Consider the following 13,155-nt stretch of genomic DNA (forward strand, 5'->3'; position numbering starts at 1 on the left):
GATGTATGTGCCAGCTCTGCTCCTTACTATAACTCTGATGTATTTTTATGTTTTTCTCACAGGAGGCAAACTTCTTGCAGCTTTATAATTGGCAAAAAGCGAGAAAAGCAAAGAAGGAATTCAGTCTACATGACGGCCCCCCCTACGCTAACGGAGACCCCCACGTGGGACATGCACTTAATAAAGTAAGGGCTTTAGGGGTTGTGTCTGATCATCGTCGATCATCCTTACCCCTCAGATATGGTCATCCAGTTGTATTTGTTCACCCTATTACCCGACAGCTGCTTATCTCACCCGAATAGCCGCTCACATGCCATGTACCATCTCACAATTATAATTCCTCCCTGTTTTCAAGGCCTCTGCTTGCTGACTGGGAATGGGGAAATTCTTCTTTACACCTAGTAGCTGAACAGCCCATATACTGTAGATCTAATGCTTCTCGCAGCTGGGAGTTTGCTACAGTTGTCACCAGTCTAGACAGCATACTGTGAACTAAACAGTCTGGACCGATACAATGTAGCAGGAGAGACAATTGGGCTGCTAATAGACCTAATACATCAAAGCTGAGGGTTTGTTACAGTTGCATTCAGTTTGTGTGTATTTTTGCACAGATCTCACAGGCTGTTTAGCTTCTTGAGGATTCTCTTCCTTAGTGCATATAGCACCCGCAGAACTGAATACCATGACATGCCAAGTTCTGCTGCAGTCTCTGTGTGTAAACCACGGCGGGTAGCCGCACGCAGGTCATACCCACTGACTGTGGCTAATCCAGGGCATTCCGTGGCAATGCTAACTGAAAGCCGTGGCAGGAATCAGAGGGTCAACTTCCAAAATTTCCAAAAATGCACGTTGTTCAAAAGGTGATGTGCCAATTGCTTCACCAGCTTCCATTTCTCTCCATGATGGTTTCACCTCATACCCTCCCATGTTTTGCAGATACTGAAGGACATTACAAATCGTTTCCACATGATGAGGGGCTACAAAGTGACCTACGTGCCAGGTTGGGACTGCCACGGCCTGCCTATAGAACTGCGGGCCCTGGCAGAGATCGGGGACAAAGCTGACAGTCTCTCCCCACTCGAGATAAGAAGCAGAGGTATGAATGAATGGGGGGGGGGGGGGGGGTTTACAAGTTTATCATCAGATTCATTTCACAAAGGGGTTGTGTAAGTTATTCAGAAAGCCCTGCAAATATAGGAATAGTTCTAAAATAATAACAGAAGGCCTACTCATCCCATTTCACCCCCCTCCGCTCCAGCCCCGCTCAGTAGGCTGCAGGTGTCTGTATACCTCAGGTGACCGCTGCAGCCAGTCATTAGCCTCTAGAGCAGTGTTGGAAGCGGATTCAATAATTGAGTATACCGTCTTTTATTACTTGATCACCTTTCCTGCCTTTGGGGGGCTTTTTCGAATAACTCGGGCAACTTTAAAGGGATTTTCCAAGACGTTGTCATTGATAACCTATCATTGGGATATGGGGTCTGACCTCCCGGACCCTTGCCAACCAGATAAACGATAAATGTTGCCTGAAAATGGCCCGTTTCAGCCGACCATAATTTCCAAACGTAAATTGAACGATCGTTTGTGATGGCCAACAGCAGATGTCATCTTTCTGGTTGGGAAATTTCATCCGTGGTCACCCAAAAATACAAGTGTATGCTGTGATTAGCCGTTTTGTGCAAACCCAGTGTGTGTGTTATTTTTTTTTTTGTTTTTTTTCTTTCTAAACTAGCTCCCTGATTGGGCAGTTTACTCTGCTATGGTCCTGTCCCCACAGACGATCCATCTGCTGCATTCCGGACAGTATATCCCCCCCCCAATAGTAAAATGTGGTATTGAAGTCAAGCAATAACACTGCAATTTTACTGCAAATGTTGCACAGCCTAAGTGTGGCATGGAAGTCCAAGAGATGCTATCACCTACACAATGTTAGGGCATCTTTGTCCTCCGTGTCTGCACTTGTCATTGTCATGTGATGTTTTGCAGCCAATCACTACTTACCATGTGACGGAGAAGAGTTCCAGTGATAATTTCTCCTCTGCTTCTCTTCAGCTAGGGCATTTGCAGAAAAGGCTATTGAGAAGCAGAAGTCCTCCTTCATCCGCTGGGGGGTAATGGCGGACTGGGATAACTGTTATTACACGTTTGATAAGAAGTACGAGGCAAAGCAGCTGGATGTTTTCTTCAAGATGCACGAGAAGGTAAGACAGAGTACTCCGTTCTTCCGCCATATTTATACCTAGGGCTTCTGGGCTGATTTAGAAAATGATGGGCCTGGGAAAACTCCTCCATAAAGGCCTTATTCGCACAGTCTGTGTTTGGTCAGCGATTTCCATCAGTGATTGTGAGCTGAAATTGCCATCGGGTTAGCTGATGACTGTCAGGGAACCCCCGCTGATCAGCTGCTGTGTGTGGCTCTGTAGACAGAAGTGAACGCCGGAGCTACACCGCACCAGCAACACTTCAGGAGCTCACTACTACAGCTCACTTAAAAAACCCTGGACAACCCCCAACCTATGTTTCACGAAAGTACATCAAATATTAGTTCAGCAGCCCAAGAAAAAAGTTAGAGCTGTTTAACCACCATGTGTGCAAAATGGCAAAAAAAAGTTTCTGTCATTTAGGACTCAAACACTCTTGTTAAGGGGTTAACAGTTTTGCTCCGGTGCATTTACAGTATTCATTTTAATATCCTTTGTTTCATAGGGCCACATATACCAGGATTACAGACCCGTGTTTTGGTCCCCATCCACGAAGTAAGAAATGTCATGCCTGCCCTAGAGCTACTGCTTTCTTTTTAGTTTTATTCCAAGAAAATAGGAGCAGTAGTGTTGGATGCTAACAACTGGAAATTTGTTGTATGGTAAATAGAGATGAGCGAACTTGTGTTTTATGTTCGGCGTCTAAAGTCCGGCTTCCGGTTAGCGGAGAATCCCGATATGGATTCCGAATACCGTTGTGGTCCCTGGTAGCGGAATCAATAATGGCCGATTATTGATTCCGCTACCACGGACCACAACGGAAGTCGGAATCCATATCGGGAACCATATCGGGATTCTCCGCTAACCGGAAGCCGAACTTTAGACGCCGAACTTAAAACAGAAGTTCGCTCATCACTAATGGTAAATCGTAAGACTGCTTTTCAGGAAACATAACCTGCGATGTCCTAACTTCTGTTATGAAGCGTTGGCACTTAAAGGGGTTTTCCAGTATTTTTTCTGGTTACTGCAGCGCTGTTCTCATTCACTTCAATAGCAGTAACCAGCTCTGTCCACCGCACAACGGACAGAGTTGGGTAGTTTTGGTGCTTATTTTCGGCGCTGGACCTACTTGGGAACAGCTGGTGGGGATGCAAGGTGTCGGACCCCTCCCAATCTGATATTGATAGGCTATAAATATTAAAATCCTAGAATACCCCTTTAAAGGAGACATATGTATGCATCTTCACTTTCCCCCAGATGTCAGTTTTCAGGGTAAAGAAGGTTGTCAATGCTGAATTTCAACATTTTAAATCTGTTCGTTGTCACCTGATATACGCCACCGCCAGAGGTGACTGGATGTGTACTGGGAGGGTCGAAAGAGACAGCTGTCCACTGAATATGGGTTTGGCTGACGGCTATCTGAAGTGTATAGACACCTTTAGGCCCCATTCACACGTCCGCAATTTCGTTCCGCATTTTGCGGAACGGAATTGCGGACCCATTAATTTCTATTTCTGACCTACACTTCCAGGTCCACATTTCCGTTCCTGAAAAAAATAGAACATGTCCTATTCTTGTCTGCAATTGGGGATAAGAATAGGCATATTCTATAAGTGCCGGCGATGTGCGGTTCGCAAAATGCGGAACGCACATTGCCAGAGTCTGTTTTTTGCGGATCCGTGGATCTGCAAAACACGTTACGGACGTGTGAATGGGGCCTAAGTGTAGGTTCACGTGGAGGAGGATTTCAGCAGATTTTACTGCAGGTTTTTCATCCAAAGCCAGAAGTGGATCAAAAAGGAATTGGAAATATAAAGGAAGGACTTCTCCTTCCTGCTGGATCCATTTCTGGCTTTGGCTGAAAAACCAGCAGGAAAATCTTTATCCTCCTGCAAAAAAACTCCATCTGAATCTAACCTAAGCCTACTGACTGTGTCACCTGTTGCAACTGCTGTTTGAACTCCAGAGCTGCTCTTCTCCTTCTGCATTTAGAATCAGTAAGTTGGAGGCTGTGCAGAAGAGTTTTGTTATCCAGACCTTTCCCTGCTGTATATTGTATTCCAATAGTCACAGCTCTGCACTGATATACTGGTGTACTACATACCTGACAGCACACACACTGTGGAAACTAACGATGAAAACCTCTCCTCTTAGGATTTTAATTTATTATAATTGGGGTAGAAAATGTTGAAATGTACATTTTTGTTAGCATGTAAAAATGAGACCTGTATTCAGTTCTGCTAAATGTCCCTCCTATCTTGACGCATGTTCTGTTTTTTTCCACCTCCTTCTAGAACAGCGCTGGCTGAGGCCGAGTTAGAATACAACCAGCAACACGTCAGCCGATCCGTCTTTGTTAAATTTCCGCTGAAGAAACCTCCTCCTAAACTTGCTTCTGCAATTGGTAATTTTTCTTAAAATACATTCATTCTATTTGTATTAATTATCTGCCTGCCGCATGGAGAATACGTCTTGACAAGAAGAAAATGAAAAGTCTCATCCATAGGCATGCGCACTGCCGCTCCATTCAGCTGTACAACTGGAATACCCCTTTAATCTAAAGTGCACTGGAGTAACATGTGAGGCACACACATCTTAATACATTTGCTGGGTCTCTGGTTATGTATGCGCCAGAAGGTCAAGATATGCCAGCTGGCCATTAACTGACTTCAGTTTGGGCCGTTTACCTCCTTACCTGACCAGACGCATTTTTAGTTTTTTAGTACGTGCATCTTTGAAAGCCAGAAATTTTTTCTGTTCGTGCAGATACCTGCCACCTAGCGATGGCATGATTACTGGGACTAGAGCAGGAAGCAGCATTGCCTAATCTTTTTATATATATATATATATATATATATATATTTCATTACTGCCTTCACTATGCTTCTACGGCAGCACAATAAGCAGGCAGTGTTATATGCTGACCGCCCGGATGTTTCTTGTCTGCATGCGGTGGGCAAGCGGTAGAGGTACAGGTTGCAGGAGGCCATGCTTGTTCTGGAAAGCCCAGCCCACTTAAAAAATGGTGAATGGTGCCTTCCCCCCCCCCCCCCCAAAATCTTGGCACAGATCTCTTGATAAATTCCCTGCAATAGGATGTTGTGCATACAAACTATCTGCTGTGGATGCCGACAGTGTAATACAGCTGACACCCGCAATGCCCAGGATTGGAGAGAACTCTGTTCTCTGAGCGCCCCACAGCTCTGTGGTTGCTGTGACCAACTGGGGCCTTGTGAAGACCTGTTGTAGTAAGCTGCCTATTAAGGCAGACAGCCAGTAAAAATCCCATATAGTACAAATCCAATAGACAGCTCACGATACCTGTGTGCGTTGCGCGGGAAGGGGCAATCCCCAAACACCTGCTAATGAAAAAATCCCAGCAACGTTTTTTCTTCTGAGTAGATATGCATTTTTCATCCACTAATGATGTAGTACAGGACGCGTTTCGGCCCGTCCAGCCTTTCTCAACTGCATAATGTCAGAATAACCAGAAACAATGTTGTTTGTTGTTTCTGGTTATTCTGACATTATGCAGTTGAGAGAGGCTGGACGGGCCGAAACGCGTCCTGTACTACATCATTTGTGGATGAAATAAAAGCATATCTACTCAGAAGAAAAAACGTTGCTGGGATTTTTTCATTACCAGTAAAAATCCAACAGACTGTAAAAGAGAGGATTGCATATAAAGGTCCTATAAGGGTACATAAAAAAAAAAAAGTTTAAAAAGGCCACATACATTAAAAATTCTAATCACTCCCTTTCCCAATTTTCACCTCTCCTTTGTTCTCTGTCCTTATACTATAAACACTGATAAGAACCAGTATCCTTCGGTTAGGTCATCAGTTTTTGACACCCGGGACCCCCGCTATTATCAGGGAATATCAGCTATTTGAGCACCAGCACTAGCAATAGCGCCATGGCTTTTTCGCAGCTTTCCCGAGGCCATGTGACGTGACTTTCACATGGCCTAGGCCCAGCCCCATTTAAGTGAATGGGGCTGAGCTGCGATACTAAGCACAGCTGCTATACAAGGTACAAGGACTGTGCTTGGTGAGCAGAGAGGAGGCCGCGGAACTGGCGCTTTCTCAAACAGCTGATTGGTGGGGATCATAGGTGTTGGACCGTCATCTCAGAAAACCCTTTTAAGTTCAAATTAGCCTGATTACTTACATGACAGTGAAGAAAGGCCCGATGTTACCATTTTACTGCAGGAGTTTTGTTGTTGCTAAATTATTGGCCGTTTATGAAAGTGTTTGAGTCGGAGTCAGAATTTTGGCTTACCAACTGCATAGCCCTGAGTGATACTGGAATTAATATACAGGTTCTTGTCTCCTTCACAGATGGAGCCACAGCGATCAGTGCTCTGGTTTGGACAACACAGCCGTGGACCATTCCAGCTAATCAGGCGGTCTGCTACATGCCAGATACCACGTATGTCCCTTGCAGTATTCACACATTACGATGCAATGTTTTTGTCTAATGCACCAGAGTTGTCATCTTCTTAGAGGGATATTACTATGGATGACAGAATTAGGCAGAACAACCCTTTAACTTTTAATAAACCATGACTGTAGAGGACAACTATCATTTCATAATTAAGAGGCAGAAGCGCTCCGTGCTATGTACCCTTGGTTTCTGCTTGGCTGTCTTTGTAGATCGCAGCGAGCAGTTTACAGTTGAATCCATACACTCTGATCTTCAAGGAGAGACCACTAAATAGGCACAGCGCTCATCTAAGCATTTCTGCAGGTCTCAAAACGACTAACATGAGATGTAGAGCAGGCGCTTACTCTGAAAACAATGTATTTTCTAGTGTATTTACACCATTAGGCATAAATACAATGATAAATCTCCCGCATAAATACAATGCACTGGGGGGAGCTCTGTGTAAATTTATACAGCTGTCATTCAACTCAATCGAAGTTGTGAAACTCTCAATGCACGGACCCCCATCTTCCCTAGTGGCTGCTGCAGGAATTGCTAGGGCACTGTGATGTGAAGGAGGAGGAGTTCAGCACCAGGCCCCCTCTTACCATAGGCCCATTAATATACCTCAGTGCACTTTGGTCGACTAGTCGTGCAACATAATCAGCTGAACCACATGTGTTGATCATAATTTAACATTCATTGTACTTATTCCAGCTATGCCATTGTAAAGTGTGGATCCTCAGGAGAGCTCTTTATTCTGGCTGCTGATTGCGTGGACGCCACTGCTCTGTCCATGGGGACTCATTTTGAGGTCATCTCAACATTTAAAGGTAATTTTGTTAGGTATGCCTATGGGCACTCTCTCAATCTTGCCAAAGTCTGATCTTAGTGTTTTGGTGTCACCGTTTTCAGTAATTCTTTTTAACTCTTCCTTCTCTGGCAATCCAGGAGCTGATCTGGAAAACGGCATCTGTGATCACCCCACAATACCAGGACGCTCCTCTCCTCTTCTGGCTGCAAACCATGTCACTATGGGCAAAGGCACTGGCCTTGTGCATACTGCCCCTGCCCATGGCATAGAAGATTATGGAGTCGCCTCTCATCACAAGTTACCTGTGGTTAGTGAACAGTCACACATGTAATAAATGCAAATTAGTTTCAGTCCTACAATCATTAATTACAGATTGCCCATAGACCCTACAGAGAAATCTACCGGTGGGCCGATGCCCAGAGGGACACCGAAGCCTTTGTCCGAGTACATGGCGATCTGATGCTCTCTGCATTAAGGAATGCTCAGGTTCTTTTGCACTTGGCCACCGGTGGAAAATCTCCTTCCTTCAACTAGATTGCGGTCCTAAGGATAGCAATACCGTTGAATACTGCAGCTGGGGCAGCAGCATTTTATGCTGGACTGTGATATTTTGTTCTGTTGGGGTGGACTTTTGTGCTGCGCTACAGTGTTGTTGGCCCCACCCAATTATAATAGCCCTGCCTTTTGTCAATTTGGACCCGCCTACAACGTGGGGCCACTTTAAGTTCCCAGTCCGCCCCTGGATTGGACATCATGTCTAAAAACTGCCAAAAGGAAAGGTGTCGGCGGTCTCCCCATCAACCAGTCAGTTCACTGCTTTCTTTTTTAAACCCACTCTGGAAAAAAGAAAGATGGAGTCTGGTTGTTATGGACAACACTGGTTTCGTCATAAGAAGTGTTTTGGGGGAAAATGTTCAAAAAGTGGTGCAAGGGAAAAGTGAAGAAGTTGGTAATGGCAACCAGTCTGATTCAATCGGCTTTGCCACTAGACCCTTTACACTAGTTTTCATATGTCTTCCCTATTAGGTAACTAAATTAACGGTGGCCAGTCATTTTAGCAATAATGTTGTTGTTTTTTTTTCTGGTTACATTACATAGATGTGTGTATATATGGGGCACCACATGTTGTTTTTAGTAGCCTATCACAACTTTCATTCTAGCTGGCACATAGGTCAGGGCCCTGGAACATTATTCCACTGACTTGATTTGGACTTCTTCCCAGCCTCCTGCGCTCTACACTGCATACTCATCATGTCTCGCCAGCACTTAGTCACACCAGGCCATATGCTTGCAGGCAACATCTTCATAAGTACAATAAGATGAACTTTAAATAATTCTTGCCCCTCTTAATTTTTTGTTTTCTAAAGGACTGCCTGGTGGATGAAGCTGGCCGCTATACTGCTGAAGCAGGAGCTGATCTGGAAAATAAAGTGGTGCTTGAAGATGGAAATGAGGCCGGTATGTACTCTCTTATAGGAACACCCGCCGATGAGCTGTTTGAAGAGAACGCAGCGCTTCTTCGAACTCTGCATTCTCATCACTGTTTACCTGCTCGCCATCCACAGTGTAAGTACAGCTCCTCCGTCCCATTTCCTTAAAGTGGACAAAGTGTGCAACCACAACTGCTCTGTCCTTTTCAAGTGAATGGGCTGGAGTAGCTGTAAGTACACTGCTTGCCACTGCAATGTCAACGGCAAGCACGAGCGCCGCATTCTCGTCATTGGAGGGGGTGCTGGGAGTCAGACCCTCACCAATCTGATATTAATCACATAATCTGAGGATGGGTCATCAATATGGGGAAAGCAGAAAAACCCTTTAAGACATGCAGAATTTTAGGTTACATGGTAAAAATCATGGTATTCAATAAAACATTTCCCATAAAAATAAGGTAAAAACAGTGATTTACTTTTTTTTTAGAAGTTTTTTTTTAAATGCACTAGTAATTCCTTTTGCACCACTCTTTTTTTGATGCAGAGAGAAACAGAGTGAGAGAATATGTGGTAAGATTGTGCGAATTCCTCCTCATTAGTATTATAAGGCAAATAGTACCGCACACCTTATCAGGTTCCAAGGTGTCACATGGAAGGGTTTTTTTAAAGGGTTTGTCCACTTCTTACTATTGAAGACCTATCCTCAGGATCATTTATCAATATCAGATCGGCGGGGGTCCGTCTCTCAGCACACCCGCCGATCATTCGTTTGAAGAGAAGGCTCTGTAGTATTCACTTGAACAGACAGAGCCGTCCCATAGAAGTGAATGGGGACGTGATACTTGTAATTGCACTGCTCACTACTGCAATTGCTGCAGCGAGCAGGTAAACAGGGAAGAGAAGTTAGTGCTTGTATGAGCACTGCCTTCTCTTCAAACAGATGATTGACAGGTGTGGCGGGAGTCGGAACCTCGCCAATCTGATATTGATGACCAATCGTAAGGATAGGGCATCAATAGTAAAAAGCGGACAACCCCTTTAAACCGAAATATAGTCTAAATAATTCTACGGCACGCTTTGTCTCAATGCAAAATTCAAGTTTATTCAATCACCTCATTGATACTGATGCACATGTCTAATGGATGTTCCTTCCAGCACTGATAGGAAAAATCCTAAAAAACATTTTAATCAAGATGACCTTTCTCAGGTTGTATCTATAGCACGAGGAAGATCATGGATCGATGGGAATAGCTCCTACAGTAGACATCTCTTCTCCATTTATTGCAGCAGCTATGCCCACTGATTCCATACTCCTGCTGCGCCAGATACAACTTGAGAAAGGTCATCTTGACTTAAACGTCATTTACACTAACTTAATATTTCCCAGAAATGTGAATATTGGAAGGAACAGTAATTAAATGTGTGCATCAATATCATTTGCAATGGTCAAATTAACAACCGTCGATTTCCATAAACTATTTTCCTTATTAGTAATTAGGGGTTTTCTCCCTTTAGATGAGATGTACAATGATGCCCTGCCCACGTGGTCCTGGATGTAGAGACATCTGTGTGTTGGGTGTCGCCCATTTAGACTTCTTTTTCTCTTCCAGTCATACAGATGCTGCTCGGCTCCAAGAATCTGATAAAAGAAGAAAGTTTTGTTCACAGTTACCCATATGACTGGAGGACCAAGAAGCCGATCATCATCCGAGCCAGTCAGCAGTGGTTTGTGAACACGGCTAATGTTAAAGACAAGGCTCAGGTAACAGCAGGCACTGATTATTACATGCAGACATTATTTTACATGAAATTATTTCTCATCTAAAGCATTTATCTATATATATATATATATATATAAAGAAGGACGTATGTGTGTTCTGCAATCACTCAAAAACACAACCATCTACTTCAACGAAACTTGGTATACACATCCCTTGCTACCTGGAAAGAAATCTTGTGGGGGTCTCGGCTCTCTAGGACGTACCGTTCCTGAGATATTCCCCAAAAATTACCTGCATTAGCCAATACAAGCCTGCAAGTCTTTCACTTCATATCCCAACTGCCATACACACGGTCACATGTCCCTTATCAGCCAATAGAAGCTTGCAGGCCCTTAGTCTCCACATACACACAGTTAATTACTCCAGGTTTCCATAATAACCCAGCCATTTTTATTCACTGCTGTAGGTCAGCTTTAGGCTAGGGCTACACGACACCCAGTGCACTGCTGCACGTTTTGCGCGACATTGCTGTCGCACCAGTGTTGCACAACAATTTTTATAATGATGGTGTATGGTGTTGCACTGCATCTTGGATGGATTTTTTGCAACTGTTGTGTCGCAGTCACAGCATGTCACGTTGCAGTGCAACACCATACACTATCAATATAAAAATTGTTGAGACAAAATGTCACGGGACACATGTCGTCATGTAGCCCTAGCATTAAAGGGGCAGGGCGCTGTGGATGTCACTGTTAAAGGGGCGGGTTACTGTGGATGTTACTGTTAAGGGGGCAGGTCGCTGTGGAGGTCATTGTTAAGGAGGCAAGGGCCACTATTAAAGGGGCAACTGCTGTGGATGTCACTGTAAAAGGGGCGTTCACTGTGGATGTTAATGTTGGGAGGTCAGTGTGAAGGGAGTGGGGTGCTGTGAAGGTCAAAGTTAAGGGGATGGGCTGCTGTGGAGGTCTCCTTTTAAAGTGGTGGGGCACTGTGGGGGGTGAGCGTTAAGGGGTGGGGGACTGTGGAGTTCACTGTTAAAGGGGCGGTTTGCTGTAGAGGTCACTGTTATAGTGGATACTGTTGATATCTTTTAACGACACACACAAACATTGAATGAAATCGATTAAATATACCCGTGAGAAGCCGGGTCCTTCTGCTAGTGTGTCTATAACAAGGCATGTAGCTCCATCCTGAGTCATTGCTAACATTTGGTATAGACCGTTTCAGACTGCAGACAATACTACCAGTCACTGGCTGGTCACCACCATGGACATTGATTGGCACATCAAGTGTTAACTTGGTCAACTTCCAGCAGCGTTGGCGGGGGGCGGGGCTTATCTTCCCGCACTCCGCTCTCTTCCCGCTTCTCTGCCAACCACCTCAGTCTGAGCCCAAGGAGTCTGCTTGCCACCGCTGCTGCCTCCTTCACCTCTGTTGGCTTCCAGCGTCGGATCTCCCTGCTACTACTGCTGCTGCTGTTGCTCCTTGCTTCTGAGGCTCTCCTGGTAGGACTGTTAACCCCCTTCTAGCGCCGGCGGCCCTAGCCTGGGTATAGGCCTCTCTTCCTGGGTTATTTTACCATCATCACCAACATGTCGGATCCCACAGGGGCCCCTAAGCCCTGGTACCATGCCTGTACCGCCTGTAGAGAACTTTTTCCACGGGGGCAATCTGATCCGCATTGCTCTGCATGCCAGGCCCCAATGCAGGGTCCGCCAACCGCCGTGCCGCCCCCGTTTCCCTCTGGTCCACCTGACTGGGCTAGGTTTCTATCCCAGGCCGTAGAAAGCCTCACCCACATAGTAGGCCGCCTTGTAGACAAACTGCCTAACCCGCAGGCTGCCACACCCCCTGTCGCACCCTCCGGATCTACTGCTTCTGCCGCCCCCTCTGGTTCCATCGCTCCCAGTGAAGCCTCCAGGGCCCGGCACTCACAGAAGCGCTCCAGGGCAGAGTGTGCATCCTCCTCACATGCGTCTCTCTCTCCGCCACGCGTGCGGACTCAGTCGGGCCCCTCCTCCTCACAGGACGTGCCCTCTAAGAGAGAATTGGATTGGGACATGGACTCGGCACTGCCGTCTAAGCTAGCCTCTGCAGTGGGTCATCTTATCTCTAACATTCGCGATACCTTTAAGATACACGACGACCCTCCCAGCACTGATCAGGCCGGCGTGTCCTTTTTCCGCCCCAAACAGGCATCCAAGGTTTTTCCTCTCCACGCCGACTTCTCTTCGGTGGTCTCTAAGGCTTTGGCCCGCCCTGACGCCCGCTTTACCGCCCCCAAGAAGCTGGACATATGTTATACATTTCCAGCGGATTGTGTTGCCACGTGGGTGTCCCCACCTAAGGTTGACCCTCCCGTGGCCCGCTTGTCTAAGAGCACGGCCATTCCTCAGTCCACCGAGGACCGTCGTATGGAGTCCCTCTCTAAAGCCATCTTTGCTGCCTCCGGGTCAGCCCTCAGACCGGACTTTGCCTCCGCCTGGGCGGGGAAAGCGGTCTCTTAATGGGGCTCGCAGCTTGAACAGGAATTGGGGTCGGACGTTCCCATTCAGGACCTCCGA

At 45.9% G+C, this 13,155-nt stretch overlaps 1 protein-coding gene across 1 annotated transcript in view; it reads left to right on the forward strand.

Annotated features, from left to right (window-relative positions):
• LOC122923211 (isoleucine--tRNA ligase, mitochondrial-like) overlaps positions 1 to 13,155 on the forward strand; it is a 76,059-nt gene that overhangs the window by 1,834 nt on the left and 61,070 nt on the right. The window contains exons 2-11 of the mRNA XM_044273959.1: positions 63 to 185; positions 937 to 1,096; positions 2,053 to 2,201; positions 2,707 to 2,756; positions 4,496 to 4,605; positions 6,542 to 6,632; positions 7,344 to 7,459; positions 7,578 to 7,747; positions 8,808 to 8,898; positions 10,481 to 10,632. Of these exons, the coding sequence (XP_044129894.1) occupies positions 63 to 185; positions 937 to 1,096; positions 2,053 to 2,201; positions 2,707 to 2,756; positions 4,496 to 4,605; positions 6,542 to 6,632; positions 7,344 to 7,459; positions 7,578 to 7,747; positions 8,808 to 8,898; positions 10,481 to 10,632 (1,212 nt within the window). The remainder of the gene's footprint in view (positions 1 to 62; positions 186 to 936; positions 1,097 to 2,052; positions 2,202 to 2,706; positions 2,757 to 4,495; positions 4,606 to 6,541; positions 6,633 to 7,343; positions 7,460 to 7,577; positions 7,748 to 8,807; positions 8,899 to 10,480; positions 10,633 to 13,155) is intronic.

The sequence above is a fragment of the Bufo gargarizans genome, unplaced genomic scaffold, assembly GCF_014858855.1.
Source record: "Bufo gargarizans isolate SCDJY-AF-19 unplaced genomic scaffold, ASM1485885v1 original_scaffold_1365_pilon, whole genome shotgun sequence".
In the NCBI taxonomy this organism is placed as follows: domain Eukaryota; kingdom Metazoa; phylum Chordata; class Amphibia; order Anura; family Bufonidae; genus Bufo; species Bufo gargarizans.